We start from the raw sequence: 21,168 nt of genomic DNA, 5'->3' as shown, positions 1-21,168 counted from the left end.
AATCATAGGTGTATATTTTCACCTTTTACTTTATTTATTTGGTTGGTTGGTTTGGTTTTTGTTTTGTTTTGTTTTGTTTGAGATGGGGTTTCTCTGTGTAGCCTTGGCTGTTCTGGATTCACTTTGTAGACCAGGCTGGTCTTCAACTCACAGAGACCCGCCTACCTCTGCCTCCCTGAGTGCTGGGATCACAGGCGTGAGCTACTGCACATGGCTTATTTTTGCCTGGTTACTGTCATCATGCCCATTTCAGTGGCCATCCCCATCCTACAAATCTGTATGAAAGCTCCACTAATATGTCAGGCCTATACCAAGCAGCTAAGATTCAAGCTCCTCACTGATGAATCACTAACGGCAATTTTGATTGCCATCTTGATTGGATTGAGATTAGTGAAGCCAACTTCTGGGAGCATCTGTGAGGAACTTTCCAGAGAAGATTGCCAAAGTAGAGAGATTGGCCCTGCATGTAGGTGGCACCATCCCATAGGCTGGTGGACCAGCTATAGTAAACACAGGATTGGGGAAAGCTACCCAAGACATTCCTTTTCTCTGCTCAGTGACCATCACATGAACTGCCCTGTCTCTTCCCTCACACCTTCCCCATGATGGACCACTAGTACCAGACCATAAGCCAAAGCAACCTTTCTTTCCTTCAGTTAAAAAATATTATTTATTATCATTATGGGAGAGGCATGACGTTTGTGGTGAGGGACAGATGACAGTGCTTGTGTGGCAATCAGAAGATAACTTTGTGGAGTAATTTCTCTCTTTCCACCTTGACATGGGTTCTGGGGACCAAAGTCAGGTTGCCAGGGAACCATCCCAATGGCCCCCTTCTGTTGTTTCTGTCAGGTCGCAGTAGCACAAAAGAAGTTTGCACAGTAACATGGGCTTTAAAGGCACAACTGACAACTGTAGAATACAGAGGTCCACACATCCTGACTCCCAACCCCAAGGGCAGCCCGGCAGATCTTTAGAGGCTTTGACACTGTTTACATAGTCAGGAAGAGGAGACAGTGGCTGGATTGTCTGTAGCCAAAAGAATCCATCTTTCAGTCTCCGGGACCATGGTAAATTTCCTGACTGCCTTGTCCCCTGGGACATCAGCCAGCCCAAACATGCACAGTGCATACTGTTCTGAGAAGGGAAGTTCATTTATACAGCCAACTCACTGAACTTTTCAAGAACAAAGGTGGCAGGATTTTCCCTACAGTTCATATTCCTGGAGTGACATTCTGCATTTTGGGATTTCTTTCCAGATAGAGTAAGATTACACCAATAGGCAGCGGCATAAGGTCAGGGAAGTTGGCTCAGACAGTTGAAGGGTAAAGGAATTATGATAAGCCAGTCATGCTCCACTTGCATTAGTGTCTCGGGATTAGAAAAAGCTAGAAGGCAGCATTGGCCAAGGAGGGTTTCCTGTGTCATTCTCGGAGGACACAGCTGAGGGCCTGAGCACAGCACCAGGCAAGCTCAGATTCGTTTCAGTCAGTTTGGCTTTGCAATGTTTACCTTCATCAAGGGAAGACAGTACTAAGGCCTCACTTGCTCTAAGGCAGATGTCTCTAAATCTACCCTTTTTTCTAGTGTATTCGTCACTTTTCTCATTGCTGTGTTCAAACACCTGACAAATTCAACTTCAGGAAGAAATAGCTAATTTTGGCTCCCAGTTTGAGGGGACACAGTCTACCATTTGCAGCAAGTTGTGCTGGCAGGAGCATGAGGCTGCTGATCACACTGTAGCAAGCAGAGAGGAACAAATGGTAGTGCTCTGTTTGCTTTCTCCTTTTTATGTTGTCTGGAACCTCAGCCCATGGAAACGGTGCTGTCCACATTTAGCATGGATCTCCCCACCTCGGTTAATCTGATCAAAATGCTCCCTCACTGACATGCCCAAAGGTCTGTCTCTGAGGTGAGTCAAGACCCTCTTAAGTAGACTCTATTAACTATCACACACACTGAGAGTTCATAGCCAAGGAACTCCTCATGGACACTCCAGCTCCCAAAAGACTGGAGTCTACACAAGCATTTGCCATCCCTATATCCATACCTTAATAAATACCCCCAAACTACCGTGTGTGTGTGTGTGTGTGTGTGTGTGTGTGTGTGTGTGTGTGTGTGTGCGTGTGTGCATATGCATGGGATTGGGGTGGAAGCCGAAGAACGACATCTTCCTTGCCCTCTTGAGACAGGGTCTCCTATTGAACTCAAAGCTGGTCAGGTTTGCTTGGCCAGCCACTGAGTCTTAAGGATCTGCCTGTCTCTGTTCCTCCCATATCTGACTGTTTTGTGTGTGTATGGATGCTGGGGATTTGAACTCAAGTCTTCATGTTTGTACGGCAAGCTCTCTACCCTATCGAGCCATCTCCTCAGCCCCAAACCGTTAATTTTAAAGCCCGGGCACGAGAGACGTGGATAAAGAAGGTCCCCTGAATCATCATTCACTCAGACAGTATGTTGGTAGAATGTTTTCTGTGTGAGGGGATGCTCTGAACCCTGCACCTAGAGCAGAGAATGAGAGAATTATATTCTGGTAAAACATACAGTTAAATACAGGAGACAGAAAAAGAAAAGAAAAGAAAATAGTTCAGTATTCTCCCTGCAGCCCCTAACAGTGTAAGGGAGGGGGAGGAAGGGGAGGGGCCAGCCTGAAGCTGCTTGAGTTTGAATGAGAACCAGAAAGGCTCCGGTGGAACTCTGAGCTGGGAGCCCAACGCAGAGGCAGTGCATTCATTCCCAGGAGGGCCATAACGACTACAAAGTCCTGGATGTAGAAATGGGCTGGGAAGATGTGGCAGTTTGAATGAAAATGGCCCCCATAGGCCCATAAGGAGCGGTGCTATTAGGAGGTGTGGCCTTGTTGGAGGAAGTGGGTCTCCTTTGTTTATAGTGCAGCAGGGTTTCTGCGTATCTGCAACTGGCTTAGAACTTACTGCATAGCCCAGTGTGGCCTCGAACTCACCATCTTCCTGTTTCAACCTTTTGAGTGGTGGGATTTTAGATAATCGCCACCATGGCTAGATTTAAAGCGCAGTGAAATTTTGCTTCTCATTCCCTATTCCCCAGTCTCTCTTTTCAAACACTCACAGTGCTGAATTCTGTTGGGCCCATGCTGGGATCTGTTAGTAGAATCCATTGCTTCCTGAATAATAAAGGATGTGCTAGCCAGACCACTTACATACATTATCAAGTCTACCAAACAGAGCTGTCCCTTCTCATTCGTGGGCAAGTCCCTTGCTGATGAGTAGCACAGCTGCTCTACCCATTCATTAGCTGTTGATTTATTCACTGATTAATTGGCTGACGCATTCATTCATTTGTATTTATTGAGCCTTGGCTCAGGCAAGGCACTGGATATGTCAAGACCTGTGGGGAGTTATCTCCATTGCTAATTAAGATAGGAAGACCTGCCCACTGTGGGTGGCACTATTCCCTGGCTAGGATCCAGGACTATGTAAGTAGAGAAAGAGCATTGAGCAGCATACATCCGCTTGTCATTCTCTGCTTCATGACTGTGAATGTGTTGTGGCTGGCTGCTTCCTCTTCCTTCTGCCTTGACGTCCCCACAACGATGGACTGTACCCTCTAAGGTGCTTTTCCCAGGGTATTTCATCACAGCAACAGGAAAAGGAACTAAGATAGCCGGTAACATGAGGTTGCTCTTTCTGGATGCTCACAGAATCGTGGGGGATATTGTGCTGAACACAAACCTCCAGTTCAAACTACAGTGTGAGTCAGTCCCTGACAAAATGATGGGCCCCAAAGATGGATGAAGCTTGCCTGTGATTGGCTTCAGTGGTTACTTAGTGCCCCCCCACCCCAGTTTCCCCAGAGTGATGGTTTAGGTGTCCCTTGAGGTTTCTCTCTTGTCTAGTAGGCCAAGTACAGAGTCTCCAGAAAGGAAGAACAGAGGCAGACTGGACCTGGATGGCTCCTGGTGATGGTTTTCTCTTTCAGGCCTGAAGTCCACAGGTTCAGCCCTCAGAACTAGAATTGGTTGGTGCTGAGGAAGGGCTGCCCCTTGTTCACTCACTCATTGAGGATTCTACTCTACCACAGGTGCTGGATGAGGTGTCAGGGACATGCAGTAAATAAGAGAGATGGGGACAGACACATAGGATGAGAGACTTCAATACCCAACTCTTTCTAATAGACAGGTCATCCAGGCAAAAACTAAATGGAGAAATACTGGAGCTAACTGACATAGTAAACCAAATGGACCTAACAGATATTTACAGAACATTTCACCCAAACACAAAAGACTATACCTTCTTTTCTGCACCTCATGGAACTTTCTCCAAAATTGACCACATACTTAGACACAAAGGGAGGCTCAGTAGATATAAGAAAAATTAAAATAACCTCTTGCATCCTAGCAGACTACTACAGACTAATGCTGCTTATCAACACAACAGAAAACAGGATGCCAAGTTAAATCTGAATTTCACGTAGATGATAAGTAATTATTTTTAGTTGTAAGCATATCTTAAATAGTTCAAGGGACATACTTATTTTAAAACTTTACTCTTTGTTTATTGAAAATCCAAACTTAGCCATTCACTTCTATTTTACTTGGCAAAGCTTATCTCAAGTCTTTGAAGAAGAGCAAGTATTTGCCAGGGGTTGCAAAAGTGCAAGAGAGCCCTGGGGAAATTAGTTTGTAGCTTCACATCTCAACAATGTCATGATTATAACTATTCCCAGACATTTTAGGGCAATGAAGGCTCAAAATATATCTTTATAGATACTTAGAGACAACTCAGACCCCAGCCCACACCTTCTCCTTCTCCACTCAACTGCTAGTTAGAAAGACCATGTCTGTCCCAGAGCCTAGAAATGAGTAAGATTTCCCAAGTAGAATAGCAGCAACAACATGCAAATGCTGAGCACACAGGACTTCCTGGTTTTGGCTGAACTTACATGCAGGCCTGACTCATTCACAGCCAGGGACACTGCACCAGACCCAAAGGCTCTGGAAAAGAACAGGTGTGGCTGCGATGATGAACTTTGAGAGCTGAACAGAAGATAACAGGTCAGCACAGAGGCTCATCACACTGTTAGGCCTGGATCTTCCGGAATCGGAGGACCTTCTCAAATCCTCAATTCCACACCACCAAGGCCTGTGAAGGGCTTAGCACTTCCAGAGACTAAAAGAATCTAAAAGTTAAGGTCCACAAGGGCACGGTTAGATTTTCTTCTGTAGTCCACACAGATGTGGTGTGAATCTGTCACTTAGACTAGATCCTTACAAACAGCAGTGGGATTGTAGTAAGGAGCAGGAACTGCACATGTAGGCTTCGTGTCCAGAGGCTAGAAAGTGGCTCAATGGGCAAAGCATACAAGACCGCATGCAGACTTCAGAGTCCCAGGACCCCAAAAGGTGGGTAGGTGTGGCAGCCCAGATGTAACCTCAGCATGTAGGAGGCAAAAACAGTACTGTTAATGTTTTATAAATTAAGAAGTGAGCTCCAGGAGGCTAAATGATTTGCCAAGACTATGTGTGTTCTTAGGAAGCAAGGATGTTCACACCCAGCTCTGACTTCAAGGCGTAAGGTCTCAACCTTCCGAAATATGGTTAGAAATGACCTTAAGTAACACTCCATCCCATAACCTCGTTTTACAGTGTGGAGTAGCAGAGGGTTAAGAGCATGGACTCAAGGCCAGAGTACCTGAGTTTAAATTCCTTGTTAAGAGTGTGGACTCAAGGCCAGAGTACCTGAGTTTAAATTCCATCTGTACTTTACACCTGTATAGTGCTGAGCAAGAGTTTCCATGCCATCACCTGCAAGCCCAAGGTAGTGAGATGTTACACAAGATTGTGTGCAGGTAGAATGTACCCAAGTTTGGAAGTCAAGTGAAAAGAGACAAACTGTATCTAGCAAGACTCCTCCCAAAAGCCCTAGTCCTGGATGCCAAGAGGCATGCAGGGAGATTAACTTCATGGCCCTCTCCTTAGTGGTTTCCACAGAGCTGGTCTCTCTCTATAGCCCAGGCTGGCCCAAGACTTAACCCTGTAGCTCATGCTAGCTTAGAACTCTCAGTGATTCTCTAGACTGCTGGGTTTTTAGGAGAAAGAGCAGGTAGTCACTGTTAAATGGCCCCTTTGAATGCCTGTGTTAGTTTCAGCTTAATGCTTTGGTAACCTTGCACAAGGCCTCTCTCAAGACTTCCTGAGTCCAGTTGGATAAGGTGGGCTTTGATGTTACTTCTTTTCCTTCCCTCTATTGTGTGTGTGTGTGTGTGTGTGTGTGTGTGTGTGTGTGTGTGTGTGTGTGTGTGTGTGTGCGCACGCACACACACACACACACACATGTATGGGGTACAATCATGTTTCTTGCATGTAGAGGCCAGAGGCCAACCTTGGGTGTTATTCCTTAGACAGAATCTCTCACTGGCCTAGAATTCATTAATTAACAAGGGTAGCTGGCCATGAAACCCCAGGTTCTGCTTTTCTCTACCTCCCCAGCTCCAGATACATGACAGCATGGTTTGCTTTTCTTATTTATTTTTTAATGTAGGTTTTAGGGATTGAACTGGGTTGGTTATGCTTGCCCAGCAAGCACCTAGCTGGCTGGACTATCCTCCCAGCCCTTCCTCTTCCCTTTTGAACCTTCCGAGTATTTACATAAAATAAATAAAGAAATAAGGTCACAAATGTTCAAGAGGCCAGGTATATGGCACATGGAGGCAAGAGAATCTCTGTGAGTTCAAAGACAGCCTGGTCTACAAAGTGAGTTCTAGACTGGTCAAGGCTACGTAGTGAGACCCTGTTTCAAAACAAACAAACAAACAAACAAACAAAAGGGAATAAAGCATCCAGGGATGGACCTTGGGAATGGTTAAACACTATGTCTTAGTACGGCTGGTGTAACTACTAAATGAGGCCCACATGGCCCCAGAATGTAGGCATGAACTTTCCGTGGAGTGAATGGGAAATCACTGCAAAATTCCTACTCTTTAGGCTGTGTTTATTGACCACTTGCCATGTGCCTGACATTGCTCAGGAGCTTGGGATAAATACTAAGTAAATAAAGTCTCAGATCAATGATCAATGATCTCACCTTGGTCAATGGCTTTAGGAAGGGGACAACTATGGCAGATGGTATTCCCAAGGAAGTGACTGTTAAGCTGAGCTCTGAAGGGTGAGTGGAGTTGACTTAGGCAAGAGACAAAGTGTGGAAGTGCTTTCCAGCCCTCGAGTTACTATCCAGCAGGGAAATTGATCAGCACACTCATGGAGAATCTTTGTCAGAATTCCTGTAAAATTCCACGAGCTGCAGGATTTGGTTAGCTTGCCTTGGTTTGGGTTTTTTGATGCTGAATCTCTATCGGCCAGGTTGGCACGTGACTTGACTCTGTAGCTCATGCTGGCTTAGAACTTTCAGTGACTCTCTAGACTGCTGGATTTTTAAAAGAAAGAAAACGCAGTCAATGACATTTTTTAGTAATGGGACAATCAGCTCCATGTTTCCTGATATAAAATATGAAAAAAATATAATAACATCACCTTAGGGATGCATCTGCGAGAATGTGAAAGCCAAGCTAATTGTGAAGGTATATCCGACAACCTGGCATGGTCACTCATGCCTACAATCCTGGCCCTTGGGGAGCTGAGACAAGAGGATTGTTGAGAGTTTGAGGCCAGCCTGGGCTAGATAAGTCAGCCTGGAATGCCGATTGAGTCTTTCCCTCCCTCCTCTCTCCTTCCCCAGAGTATAGCAAACTTGATCTAACAAACACTCTAACAAATATATGGCAGAGAGAAAGGTGGTGATGGTGGTGGTGGTGGGGGATTAGATAAGCCGAAACCAAAGGATTTCTGTAAAATATTTGTGGATTTGTGCGATTTGGCATAAAATATTTCCCCAAATACACCAGCCTTCCAGAAAACAAAGGCAGCCTGAAGAATGGCCTTTGATGGAAGTGGACAAAGGAGACAGGGCTACATTAGTGTGCACGAGAAACCCAGAAAGCGCTCATTATGAACTGTTAGATAGTGGTGTTGTCGGAATCTTATGCTCCCCAAATCCCACCATTTACTGTGGATATGGAAGAAATGTCCTGCTCTAGAAATACAGACTGAAGGCTGTGTGGACAAAAGAACATGCCTGCAACTTCCTTCTAGTAGGTCACAGAAACAGAGGAGCAGACGTGACGTGACAAGATGTTACTAATTGGTGAACGTGAGTGAAAGGTACACAACTCTTTGTAGCATTTTTAACTTCTGTTAGTTTTGAATGTTTTTTCTAAGTAGAAAGTTCTAAGTACTGTCAATAAATAGAGAGAGGTATCAGGCCATGACTAACTCAAACTTAGTGGCCAGCAACAACCCAGCCCATTTGGACCCCAAAACCCCAGAAGCAATGTATCCCCACAGTCTTTCTTACAGGGAGAGCATACCTCTTCTGTGTTGGGGACATTGACAATCTTTTTGGAGTGTGCGACATGGCCCACGACACCCATGTCCAGAGGGAAGACGATCTCAGAGTCGGGCATCACCAAGCAGTCCTCCAGGACAGCATCCTTGTGGACATTGAAGAGCCTGGTGGCTAGCTCTGCGATGCCATTGCGGGCCCTGTACATGAACAGGCTCATGCGGTCAGCCCGCAGGAGGAAGCAGAGCTTCTTCATGACATTGAATGTGCATTTCTCAGCCTGCAGATTCTCCTGAAAGTCCCGCAGAAGGTCAAAGATGATCTCACTCTCCTCCACACTATTCACATCGTGGTAGCTGCTGAAGTCTACTTCTGCCTCCTTTGCCCCAAGGAGTTCTGAGATGACCTTCCCCCGGTAGTGAAAATTATAGTATTGCTTGGCAAAGCCAATATTTGAATCCAGGAACTTTTCTACCTCCTCTGCTGTGACCTCACCCATGGCTTGGACTCCCTCTAGCTGCGCCCAAGGAGGGGCTCAGGCTCTGGCTTTTCCAGGACAGTTTCCCAGTAATTGAGCTCAATGTGCCCCACCTCAATCTGGCCTTCTCTGGGTCTTGTCTGTAAATCTCACTGAGAAGGCCACACAGGAGCAGGGGCAAGCTGAGGGATTAAGTTATTAATACTTCCCAAGCCTAAGAATGATGAGGATCAGCATGTCCCAGATGCCACTGGGGCCTGGAAGAGAGAAGAGGTATGGCCCCTTTTCACTCTGGTCTGATGAGAGCTGTTAGGGAACAGTCACACAGTACATCCCAAGCACAGAGGAGAAGCATCAGGCAGCTTAAGAGCCTCCTATTGTCTCAGTGGCTTTCTTTGGACCAACTCCTGACAATTACTATTTAGGAGATTTGTTTGGCTTCTTCTTTTTTTAAATTAATTTATTTATTACTTATACAGTATTCTGGCTGCATGTGTGCCTGTATGCCAGAAGAGGGCACCAGATCTCATTATAGATGGTTGTGAGCCACCATGTGGTTGCCCAGAATTGAACTCAGGACCTTTGGAAGAACAGCCAGTGCTCTTAACCTCTGAGCCATCTCTCCAGCCCTTGTTTGGCTTCTAGATGAATTAGAAGAGCCAACAAGTCTATCTACAGTCTTCCATGCAGGAAGAACTAGCGCTTTGACATGACCACCTGCAAGCCTCCTCATCCATTCCCTCGACCCTAATCTACTACTCTTTTGCTGTGATAAAATACCCTGACAAAGAGCAACTTACAGGAGAAAGGGTGTGTTTAAGTTCACAGTCTCCTGTTATGCTCCATCACTGGGGTGGGGTGTGTTGGAGGGACATGGCAGTTGGATCCTGAGACAACATCACACAATCAAGAGCAGTCACGTGTGAATTCATACTCTCTCTGCTCTTGATTGTGGATGTGATGTAATCAGCTGTCTTAAGCTTCTGCTCCCATTGTACCTCCAGCCCTGCCTAGGGAATAGTGTTGCCCAAATTGATGTCTTCTACATCAATTCTCTTAAGACAAGCCCCCAAAAGACATGCCCATAGGCCAATCCAGGGTAGACGATCCCTCATTGAGATAGCCTTCCAGCTGGCTCTAGGTTGTGCCGATTTGACAATTAAAGCTAACCAATCTACACTCATCCCCTCTTTCCCTAAGTCTCCCAAGTGTGGGGATTCTGTTGCCAGGCTGTTTGTATCGGTGTGCACAGGTATATTATGGTCTAACAATTCTTGGCCCTGGTTTCATAATTTCTGAACACAAGTCTTTCTTGGGTTTGGATTTTAATGTTCTAATTTTAGTACTCTAAGGGCCCTTATAAAAACAACAACAACACACCTACCATAGTTATTATTTTACTACAAAAAATAATACATGTTCTCTGTAGAAAATAATGCAAAAGGACAATTAAAATCACACGCGGTCCTAGTGTTCAAAGGTAGCCTCGGGTTAGCCATGTAGTTGTGGTCCTTCCCAGAGAGGCTCAGCTTTAAAGCTCATTTCCTTTCAACTGGATCTTTCTCCTGGTACTTTAATGTGCTTTTTCTGGCTCTAGCCTGTGCTTCCTTGGGTTGTTAATCAGAAATGCACACCACAGTCTGTGGGCTGTCAATTGCAGAGGCTCTAGAAACACGAGAATTCTTGTCAGTGTGCCTCTCCTGTGCAAAATGGGGTTAAAAAAAAAAAAAGCATTCCTTTTCTGGCCGAACCTCCTTCTGGGTTCCATGACAGCCCTACGCTGTGAACAGTGCCTTACAAATACTGTGGAATGTGTGATGACAAACAGTTGCTGGCCCTTTGAACTTTGTAAAGAGACTTTAGTGTAAAGCAGATTAGTTCCTTCGCTGTAGAGTGTAATAAAGTCTTGGGGCATTACACCCACTTAGTACTGTGTACAAAGGTGTCCCTTTCCACCCAGTGGTAAACACTGTGACTTGTGCACAGGTTAGCTTTACAAAATCCTCAGTTCAGCAGCACGTTGGTGATTTTCATCTGCACCGCCACACGTGACGGTAGTTCGTTCATTCGTGTTGCTCTGCAGCATTCCATTAATGGGATGAACAAGTTATAATTTACTTATCTATTAATGTTTTAAAGGGGGGAAAGAAAAGAGTGTCCCTTCTCCTGACAGTCCATATGATGATCTGCATTTCTCCAAACCAGCTGCCGTAACTCAGCAGAACACCCTGCTCAAGTGTTCTTTCCCAGTTCGACGCAGTCTGCACACTGAAGTTTCAGTACCGCTTACCATGTCTCGTTTTCTTAGCTCCGGGAAGCAGCACACTACCTTCTGCAGTTCCTGCCTGTCATCCCATCCTAGTTCCTTCACTGTGTTTATTCCTTCTCTCTCTTGCCCTCCCCACTGGATTCTGACTTCCCCACTGGACTGGGAATTTCATGAGGACAAGGACCTATCGGGGTTTGTTCCCTAGGTCTTCCGGGGTCATCGGGCACATCCTTGGTGTTGAGCATTTTTAAAGTTTTTATTTATAAGTTTTACATGTTCTTGACTACTGAACTTTAGAAAATACAGGAAGACAAAAGAGAGGAGATCAAAATGAAAATTTTTTGCATATTTAAAGTTCTCAGAGTACGTTCACATGCCAGACTGTAATATGCCTTTTCCTTCTTTATCAGATATCATGAATGTCTTTCAAAGGTCCTTCTGATTTACTAGAATGATTGCAGAATATCCCTCTGGGCTGTTGCACCATCCACAACAGCAAGGATCCCTAACCTTGGCCCCATTGACATTTCTTTTAAAGATTTATTTATTACTTATACAGTACTCTGCCTGCATGCCAGAAGAGGGCATTAGATCACATTATAGAGGGCTGTGAGCTACCATGTGGTGGCTGGGAATTGAACTCAGGACCTCTGAAAGAGCAGTCAGTGCTCTTAACCTCTGAGCCATCTCTCCAGCTCACCGCCCCCCATCCCCATTGACATTTTGAATCCAATAATTCCTCATTATCGCAGGTTGTCCTATACACTAAAGATACTTATTCAGTTTCCACTCACTCCCTGCAATTGTGACAATTAAAAGTACTGCGGACATTTCCCTACACCCACTGAGAGGTAAGTGAGTCTCCGTAGTTAGATATTTTGGCTTCTTAAAAAATATTTTTATTTTTATTTTTTTAATGTGTATCTCTGCAGGTATGTCTGTACATGTGTGTGCTGGTGCCCACATAGGACAGAAGAGGGAGCTGGATCCCATGGAGCTAGAGTTGCAGGCAGTTGTAAACACCAGATGTGGGTGCTGAGTTGGGAGATTGCCAGCTTATTCAGGAAGGTTTCAGAGAGCAGGGCAATCTACTAAGACAAAGGTATAAGTTATTATAAGAAAATGGAGGGGGCTGGAGAGATGGCTCAAAGGTTAAGAGCACTGACTACTCTTGCAGAGGTCCTGAGTTCAATTCTCAGCAACCACATGGTGCCTCACAACCCTCTATAATGTGATCTGATGCCCTCTTCTGGCGTGCATTGTATACATAATAAATAAGTAAATAAATAAATAAATAAATAAATAAATCTTTAAAAAAGAAAGAAAGAAAACGGAGGACACTAGATGTGGTTTGTACGTTGGAACTCAAGAGCCTAAAGAAGAAAGATTACTATTTGAGGCCAGCCTGGGTTACATAGGAGGTCTTGAGGCCAGTACAAGCTATACATTAAGACTCTGTCTCAAACAGAAAACAAAAGAAGACAGACGGTTGCTTGACAAGGTTTTGCATGCCTGCTATCTTAGGCCTTGGGAAGCTGAGGCAGGGGAATGAGAGGTAGAGACCAGCTTATTGCTACTCAGTAAGACCATGAGCCTGTCATATATTATGTAAATTATTTAAAATTCCAGAATCTCACTTTGCCTACCTATAAAATTATAATCATTTTACATATCTATTTTGAGGATTAAATGAGATAAATATAGTGTAAATAACATAAAGCCATAAATGTGAACCTTAAGCTGAACCATACAAAACTAACAGAAATTTTATTTCTGCCCCCACAAGTGTCAGTATGTTAAGGTGATAGCAGTTATTTCTAAATTTTAATAAGTAATAAATTATACTTTATTATAATTAATTTTATATTAAAAAATAAAAGTATAGTATATAACTAATAAAATAATATAGTTAGTAAGTGCTATGCTATTGGTACCAAATTCTGTTTTAGTCACTATTCTATTGCTATGAAGAAACCCCATGCCATGATCAAGGCAACTCTTATAAAAGAAAGCATTTACTTGGGACTGGCTTACAGTTTCAGAGGTTTAGTCCATGATCATCATGACAGGGAACATAGCAGCATGCAGGCAGGCTCTAGAGTAGTAGCTTAGAGCTACATTCTGATCAGTAGAGAGAGTGGGCCTGGTATGGGTTTCTGAATCCTCAAAGCCCATCCCCAGGCACAAGCTTTCTCCAACAAGGCCACACCTCCTCTGATAAGGCCACACCTCCTAATCCTTCTAATCCTTTCAAATAGTACCACTCTCTGATAACTAAGTATTTAACTATATGAGCCTATGGGATACATTCAAACATGGCAAGGATCAGCATTTATACAGGAAGCTGGCTGACTCTAGGGCTAGGACAGCAGTAAGGAGGCTATTACAAAAATGAAAACATGTTAGCCATGCTGAGTGATGGGAAGAAGGCGGCATGAGGAACAGTGGCAATCTTGGGTAATCTCAGTGTCACCGTGATTCTGTAGGAGCCAGCCAGTGTTCCTGTACAGGACATTTCACTGGTGTTGAGTGTTGCTTTAGCTTGCATTTCCTGTTGAAAGACCTTTCTCCCCTGGATTTGCATAACTCCACCTCCTCCAGGAAGCCACAGAGGCATGTTTCCCACCTGCCTTTAGAACAACCTTGCAGATCTCCACCCTCATTTTACAAATGTCTTGCCTCACTCTCATATTTCATCTATTCTTACCCTTGCCCTAGAGGTGATGTCAATTCCTGTTTGGCCATATGTTAACTAATTTTATTCAGCTAGATGGGTTTCCTGTTGGGTCTGGAAACTTCTCTCTGTTCCAGGACAGTCAGGGCTGCTGCACAGAGAAACCATGTTTCAAAAAACCAAAAAGAAAAAAAAAATCATGTAAACCAAGTATGAAGCAGTGTTCGTTTCCTTTCTGTTGTTGTGATAAAACAGCTCTGGCCAAAAGCAACTTAGGGTAAAGGGGGGCTTTTTTGGCCTCCTCTTCCAGGTCACAGCCCCTCACTGAAAAAACTCAGGGCAGGAACTGTAGCAGAATCCATATAGCTAGTTTTCTTATACACCACAGCCCCACCTCCCTAGAGATTGTGCTGCCCGTAGTGGGCTGGGCTCTCCCGTATCAATTATCAATCTAGACAATCTCTCACAAAATAGTCCTACTTGACTGTGGCAATTCTTCATTCGAGGTTCTCTCTTCTCAGTTGACTCTAAATCATATCACGTTGAAAATAAAAACTAGTGAGGACAGGCAGTGACAGATCTGCCCATTCCTCTATTATTTTCTCTTTTTCTTTTGAGTTAGGGTCTCATAATACAGCCCAGGCTATCTCTTGTCAGTTTTCCAAATGCCATCAGTCCTGGCTTGCTTTCTCTCTCCTTCCCTATACCCTTCCCCTCCCTTCTCTCTTTCATTTCTTTTTCTTTCTTTCTTTCTTTGGAGACAGGGTCTCACCTGCCTCAGCCCCCTGAATTCCAGTACTAGAGCTGTGCATTTGCATGCCTGGCTCTTTTTATAAAAATAGACTTTTGTTATTTTCTCTCTTTATAGAGTCCATGGGTACACATATAGGTACATTTTTATGATATAGGAAATTGAAAAAATGTAAGCAAATAAAAAGAATACAGCAGTAGCCACCCAAAGACACATCTTCCTTTCCTTCCTCTGTATCTTTTTTCTCCACCCTATTTTATTTCTTCTAAAAGTGTCTCATCTGCCCCCAGCTGACTTCAAACTCACTATGTAGTGGAGAACGCTTTGATCCTCCTGCCTCCAGTGCTGCGATTACAGGCATGAGCCACCATGCAGGGCTAGAGATTGAACCCAGGGCTTTGTGCAAGCCAGGGAAGCTCTCTACCAACCGAGCTACATCCACAGCCCCATCTTTCTTTCCCAATTATACGATTAAAAAACAAAAAACTTGGTTGTACAATTTTTTTTTTCTTTTGATTTCTTGAGACAGTGTTTCTCTGTATAATAGCCCTGGATGTCCCTGACTTGCTTTGTAGACCAGGCTGGCCTTGAACTCAGAGAGATCCACCTGCGTCTGCCTCCTGAGTGCTGTCACTAAAGGCATGTGCCACCATGCCTGCACTGTTTCTTTTCTAATCCTTTAAGATGTTGTCTTGGTCCAGGTGTGGTGGCACACGGCTTTGATCCCAGCACTCAGGAGGCAGAGGCAGACGGATCTCTTTGAGTTCAAGGCCAGCCTGGTCTACAAAGAAAGTCCCAGATAGCTGGGGCTCTCAAAAAACCAAACTTAAACAAACAAAAAAAGACGTCTTGGACATCTGTCAGAGTTTAAATAAATAATTCAAAAGTAAATGTTTTAATGCCAAGATCACATTTCATTTTGAGTGTCCATCTCCTACAGTTCTGAAAGCAATCTGGATGCCATAGCTTGTGATTGCTTAATTTCGGTGCCTAAATATTTGTAACAAGTGGTGTGCACTCCTTCACACTGGATGTGAGAATCAAATTTCTCTTCTTTCTCCAAGTCAAATTTTGTATGTTCCAAGTACCCACCCCACAGTGCTGGCAGGACATTCAATCCCAATTGTTATGACTAACGGGACACCTTGTGATCATGTGAAGATCGGCTTGGCCAGGCACATAAGAGCTTTCTAACCGTTACTCCTCCCTGCTGCCCCACACATGTCTTTCATCCTAGATGGCATTGCCTCCCCCTAAAATGCCTAAAATGAGAGTCTTCTCTCATCTGGGGCTCAGAGCCTTGCTGTGCTTGGCTTTCCTGTGACAGTCTGCCCTTCCCTGGAGCACTAACAGCCACCTGCAGAAGAGACACAGGTATTCTCCAGTGAAGGACAATCCCAGAGCCAATAACTCAAAAATCCTGTGAAACATAGTTCTCAGCAGGGCACAGTGTTGCACACCTGTAATCCCAGCACTTGGGGAGGCAGAAGCAGGAGGATCTCTGCAAGTTTGAGGTCAGCTTGGTCCAAGACAGTCAAGGCTACACAGAGAAACCCTGTTTCAAAACACAAACAAACAAAAACAAAAACATCATTCTTTTCTCACCTTAGAGAAGCATTTTTAATTTTAAAAAAATCTGATTTTTTTCTTAGCTAGTTGTTTTTTGGTTTTGGTTTGGTTTGATTTTTGTTTTTGGCTTTTTGAGACAGGGTTTCCCTGTGTAGCCTTGGCTGTCCTGGGCTCACTTTGTAGACCAGGCTGGCCTCGAACTCACAGCAATCCACCTGCCTCTGCCTCCTGAGTGCTGAGATTAAAGGCATGTGCCACCACGCCCAGCACTAGTTGTCATGAACAATTTCCTTCTGGGACTAAGAATGGTTGCTTTCTGCTCTGTTGTACAATAGCCCCAAGTGGTCCTGAAACGCCATACTCCTTCTAGGGATTAAAGGTGACTGGGTAGAGGAAAATATCTAGTAATATAAACAACACTAGCAGAGTAGGGATATAGGTGTAATTCAGTGCCCTGGCTTACATGACCAGCAGCAAAAAGAAAAATAAAATGCGGAATCCACTCTGGACATCAGTTAAATCCTTCTATTGCCTTTAAAAGGTTGCCCCAACAGAATCTAATGTATAGACTCAACTGAGAATAATGAGAGACATTGACCACGGAAGGCAACAGAGGAAGCAGCCATTGAAGATGTCTCTAGAAAGGGATAGAAACGGATTAGTAAATGAGGGTGTGAGAGAGACTTGCATTTCACCGATGACCTCAGGGCTATACATCCTAAGATTTCCTCTAAACCACATCCTCAGAGTCCCACTAATTTTGATTTTAACTTGGCACCATGTCACCTATTTTTAAAAGCAATGAAATTGATTTTTCCCCCCAAAAGTAAAACAGCTATAGAGATGATTAGGATCAGGTTGTTAAATAGTGGGTCAGGCCACCATCAGAGGGCTTTAGAACCAGTAGCCTGTCCTGCTGGGGAAGAAAGGGAGGGAAGGAAGGGCTGAGTGGGGACCCTGACGTGGTCCTTAACTGAGATGATTCTTTGCCTCCTTATAATACCCCCAGCTAATATCCATCACGCATTAACTCTTGGATAGAGATGTTTAGAACAGAATACATTACAACTGGAACATGTGGCTCTTGGGCCACTGCCCCCAACTCCCATGAAGACGGGCAGAAGGGAAACCGCTCAGGCTTAGACAGGACGCTAAAGATCTCAGTGCAGAGTGGCTAGGCCGCTGACCCATGGTTAAAGCCGATTATCAGGCAGTTCGGCAGCAGCCAGGAAACTGCTTATCTCCCCCTGCCTTGTCGACTGTTGAGAACCACTGGAGCACCAGTGAAGGGAAGATGGGCATTCAGGCCAAAGTCCAGTTCCCTGGAATGTTTCTGTTAAGTTCAGGGATGAGAGGAGATTCTTAGTAATGTTGTGATTTAAGAAAGCAGGCTTTGCACTCAGATGGGACAGGGTTACACTCATTCTGTCACTTATTACCTGCAGGACTGTGGCAACTCGCCCACTCTGTGAGTCATACTTCCTCACTATACAAAGGTGTGGCGGTTCACGCCTGTAATCGCAGCACTTGGAAAGCAGGATTACTGTGAGTTCAAGACCAGCTAGAGCTGCAGACTCTCTCTCTTTCTCTCTCTCTCTCTCTCTCTCTCTCTCTCTCTCTCTCTCTCTCTCTCTCTCTCTCTCACACACACACACACACACACACACACACACACACACACGAACAACAACAGCAACAAAAACCAAACAAAACAAAAAGGCCAGGCTTTTAAGATGGTTCAGCATCTTAATGACAATTTGAGAGATTCCAGCATCCTCGTGGTAGATGGGAGGAGAGAACCAATTAGACTTCCACACACGTACCCTCTACCTCACCCCCACAAATAGATGTAATAAAGAAAACCTTTCAAAGCATTAAATATTTTAAAGGAGGAAAAACCACAATACAGTATTTCCTCAAGCTTTGGAGACTGGACAAAATAACGCATTGGGCCCTGTCAATGCACACCTTTAATCCCTGCACTTGGGATGCAGAGACACAGATCTCTCTCCGTGCAGAAGAGATGAATATCTGAGCCAGCACAGGAAGAGTTTGATTTTCTCCTTAACGATCATGGACGGCCAGGGAGGTGTTAACGAAGGCTGGGATGAAGTTTCATATTTATCTTTACACTTCCGTTTACAACTTTAAAAGCACCCTCTGGTTATTGGGCTGTTCTGTGGAGAATGAGTCCTGGGGCAAGAGCCTGTGGCCATTCGAATCCTTCCGAGGCAACCTGGGCTCAGGGCATGTTCCTGCGCGCAGAGATCTTCCCTGTTATGCTAGCTCCAGTCCACCGCGGGAACCACTGGTGACTCACCGACTTTGATGCGTGGCACTCAGTCGAGGACAGCCAATCGCGAGAAAGTGAGCGGCCGCAGGGCGGGGCGCTCTGCGGCAGGCCCTGGTGATTGGCCGGCGGACTGGTCGCCGAGCCACGTGACTGCCACGCCGCGATGCTCCTTGGGCTTCTTCCGCACCTTTCCGCTGGTGACCTGGGCAGGCCGCCTCCTCTGGGCCGGGCCATGGGTGGGGACGCTGGCTTAGGAGTTAAAGGGAGGCTCGCCCACGGCCGGGCTGCTTGTGCCGGTGCGGCGGTGTTCTCGCAGCACAGTCTTGCGGGAGGACGTGCCGCGGGAGCCCGTGTACTGCGGCCCGGAGCCTTAAGGTGAGAACCGGAGGCGGGAGGGGAGGGGAGCGCCAGACAGGTCAGGTGCTGCCCTCCGGCACCTAGCTGACCTGCAAGTGGCCCAGTGCTACCCAGGTCACCTCGGACCTGATGTGTCTAGCTGGACGGAGGAGCCAGATCCACCCTTGCAATCTAGTTAGGTACAAAAGTCAGTGCAGAAGTCCTTTTACACTCTCTAGAGTTGGGATTCTTTCAGTGGCTAGGTGGCCAGACACTGAGAGGACACCTAAAATGACAGAGCAACTCCCTGGCAGAGCTAGAAAGTGAACCCCACCTCTGCCTAATGCAGTGTCAAGCTGTGTCCTTTTCTCTCACCAGTTGGGTTCACCAGTGATTTAGAAGCATTTGGAGTCTTAAGTTCCTTTTCTGGCACTATACTAGTGCCATTTTTCCACATTGCCCTAGGACTCTTTTTAGCTGTAGGGATGCTGGGGATTGAATCTAGGTCCACCTCCAGGTACTCTTTTGAACTAACCCCACGATTCTTTATGGGACATTTAGAACCAGTGTGATATACTGTGTTGGATATAGAAGAAATTCTTTCTTTAGGGATTTTAAAGATTGTAAGAGACAGAGGCTACCAGCTACTATGCACTGCATAAATACTTCTCTCTTGTGTACTGTACTTTCTGAGATCGTAATCTCTCCATTTTACAGGTCAGAAATTGATGCTGAATAGTTTTCACGCAGTACCATAAAGCTGTGGAACAACAGCTAGCATCTGAATGGATGTCTGATCTCTCCTTTTGATTTGCCAGCTGTGGCCCCAGGCTCATGCGCTCTGCATCTATATCATAAATAGGCTTCTGTTTCCTATGATTTGCAGGGGCAGGCCCAAGAATCTGCATTTAAAAAAAAATCATCTGCCCTCCTCTGGCCTGCAGGTGTACATGCAGGCACTGTATACTTAATAAAGAAGTAAACTTTAATAATAATTTTTTAAAAAATCATCCATCTACGCTGAAAACCATTGCATCGTACTGTGATGTGCTGCCCCCTAGAGGAAAAGATAGAGATGAACAGGGTTTTGAGGCTCTCCAAATTGTTTCCTAGGTTAAGTTTTAAAAGTAGACACAATAAACTTTGAGTGAGCAAAAACCCAAGTGGATGCTTCACAAACTATCGTGTTTTGGTGCATGCTTGGTTTTATCGTCTTGTGGCAAGAGGTGTACACACTTGGGGAGTTAGATTGAGAATAGAGGGACTAACTCCCCTTTCTTCCCACAAAGCTCTTAAACTGTCATTCATCCACTTTACAAATACTTGTAAAGCGCTTAATAGATGTTATGCAACTTGAGGCTACAGCCTAAAGTAAGTATAGGAAGTAAGTATAGGGGCTTGGAAGATGGCTCAATGCTTAAGAGGATGTTCTGCTCTAGCAGAGGACTTGAGTTAGGTCCCCACGAAAGGTGCCTAACAACCACTTGTAACTGATGAGGATCTCATACCCTCTTCGACTTCAAGGGCACCTGTGCTCATACATGAACGCACACATGCATGCACATATAACGTATACTCACAGACTCTTGTATACACATAACTAAAATGAATCTTTTTAAAGTGAATAAATAATAATATGAGATTGCAAAAGGGCTATGGGGGAAGATGCCAAGCCAAAGAGAAGGGGATGGCTTCTAGAGGCAGATATGGAGATGGCCAGGGTGCTATTTTAAACATTATGTTTATTAAAGAACTGATTGGTGAAGTGACATTTGAGAAAAATAAAAAGAACAAGTTGTGAATATAATTGGGGAAGAACATTCCCCTTAGAAGAAAACAAACAAACAAAAAACTATGAAGGAATCCAGAGCTTGGATGGTTGAACTTATCTGGGATGCTGATTATGTTATCCAGGCTATAACACAGAAATAAATTTTATATTGTTGTGCTGCAGGATATTTGATCCCATTGTGATCCCTGAGATTGTGAACCGTAAAAGCCTGTTCCTTGTTTGGTGTGATTCAGCCCTAGCACACACCTTTAACCCAAGAACATTCTGTTTAATGTAAACAGGTGATTGTGGTGTGGCTCAGCCTTACACGTACCTTTAATCCAAGAGCTTTTTGTACACAGGATTTACTAAAGTTAACCCTAGGTCAAGAGGCAGAGCAAGAAACCAGCTGACAGGGATTAATAGAAAATGGGGACTTTGAGAGAAGGGTATTTAAGACAGCCTGGAGAAGGAGCTCTTTTGCTATTGGGCTCTTTGGCTCTTTAGATTTTTGGCTTTGTCCTCCTTGCTGAGCTATTGTAGCAGGCTTCTGACGTTGGGCTTTTGGCTTTTGGCTTTTGGCTTTTTCCTTCTGGACATGAGCTGAGAAGGAAGGCCAGCTCTGCACTTTTTCTGCCTCTCTGAGCCAGCA

At 44.8% G+C, this 21,168-nt stretch overlaps 1 protein-coding gene across 2 annotated transcripts in view; it reads right to left on the bottom strand.

Annotated features, from left to right (window-relative positions):
- Pde6a (phosphodiesterase 6A) overlaps positions 1-8,874 on the bottom strand; it is a 61,633-nt gene extending 52,759 nt beyond the window's left edge. For both annotated transcript variants that reach the window (XM_051163381.1, XM_051163383.1), the window contains exon 1: positions 8,401-8,874. In XM_051163381.1, the coding sequence (XP_051019338.1) occupies positions 8,401-8,874 (474 nt within the window). The remainder of the gene's footprint in view (positions 1-8,400) is intronic.
- Positions 8,875-21,168: the final 12,294 nt, after the last annotated feature.

The sequence above is a fragment of the Acomys russatus genome, chromosome 20, assembly GCF_903995435.1.
Source record: "Acomys russatus chromosome 20, mAcoRus1.1, whole genome shotgun sequence".
NCBI classification, from domain to species: Eukaryota; Metazoa; Chordata; class Mammalia; order Rodentia; family Muridae; genus Acomys; species Acomys russatus.
Note: the sequence above shows the minus strand (reverse complement) of the source record. Positions and strands in the feature narration are given on the sequence as shown.